At 57.9% G+C, this 539-nt stretch overlaps 1 protein-coding gene across 1 annotated transcript in view; it reads right to left on the reverse strand.

Annotated features, from left to right (window-relative positions):
* The window catches only part of VPS28 (vacuolar protein sorting 28 homolog (S. cerevisiae)), a gene marked incomplete at both ends in the record, with an annotated part of 1,625 nt that overhangs the window by 321 nt on the left and 765 nt on the right, over positions 1-539 (reverse strand). The window contains 2 exons of the mRNA XM_010133918.1: positions 34-87; positions 503-539. Coding sequence (XP_010132220.1) covers positions 34-87; positions 503-539 — 91 coding nt within the window. The remainder of the gene's footprint in view (positions 1-33; positions 88-502) is intronic.

Consider the following 539-nt stretch of genomic DNA (forward strand, 5'->3'; position numbering starts at 1 on the left):
CTGCCAAACCAGGGCTGAAACGAGGTGCCTCACCTCATCAATGGCTCGGATCTCCAGGCGCAGTTTATCCATCACCGTGATGAAGAGCTACGAGAGACGGAGGGTTTGGCTCAACCGCGGCCCTTCACCTCTCAACCACGACCTTTCCCAGCTCCACCACAACCCTCCTGTCTCAACCACAGCTCTTTGGGCTCAACCACCACCATTCCTGGCTCAATCGTTATCCTCACAGCCCAATCACGACCTGTCCCAGCTCAACCAGACCCTTCCCAGCCCAACTGTGACCAATCCCAGCTCAACCACAGCCCCTTCCTGACTCAACTGCAACCTTTTGGGCTCAACCAGGCCCTTCCCAGTTCAACCGTGGATCTTCAGGCTCAACCAGACCCTTCCTGTCTCAACCGTGACCCCTCATGACCTTTCCCAGCTTAACCACAACCCCTTCCACCACCCCAAAACCACCCAACCCAAGCCCCAGCAATGCCCCACGCCGGTGCCGTACGGAGACAATGTCGGCAATGCAGCGGTTGAGGTTGCCC

Source organism: Buceros rhinoceros, unplaced genomic scaffold (assembly GCF_000710305.1).
Source record: "Buceros rhinoceros silvestris isolate BGI_N320 unplaced genomic scaffold, ASM71030v1 scaffold35693, whole genome shotgun sequence".
Lineage (NCBI taxonomy): Eukaryota > Metazoa > Chordata > Aves > Bucerotiformes > Bucerotidae > Buceros > Buceros rhinoceros.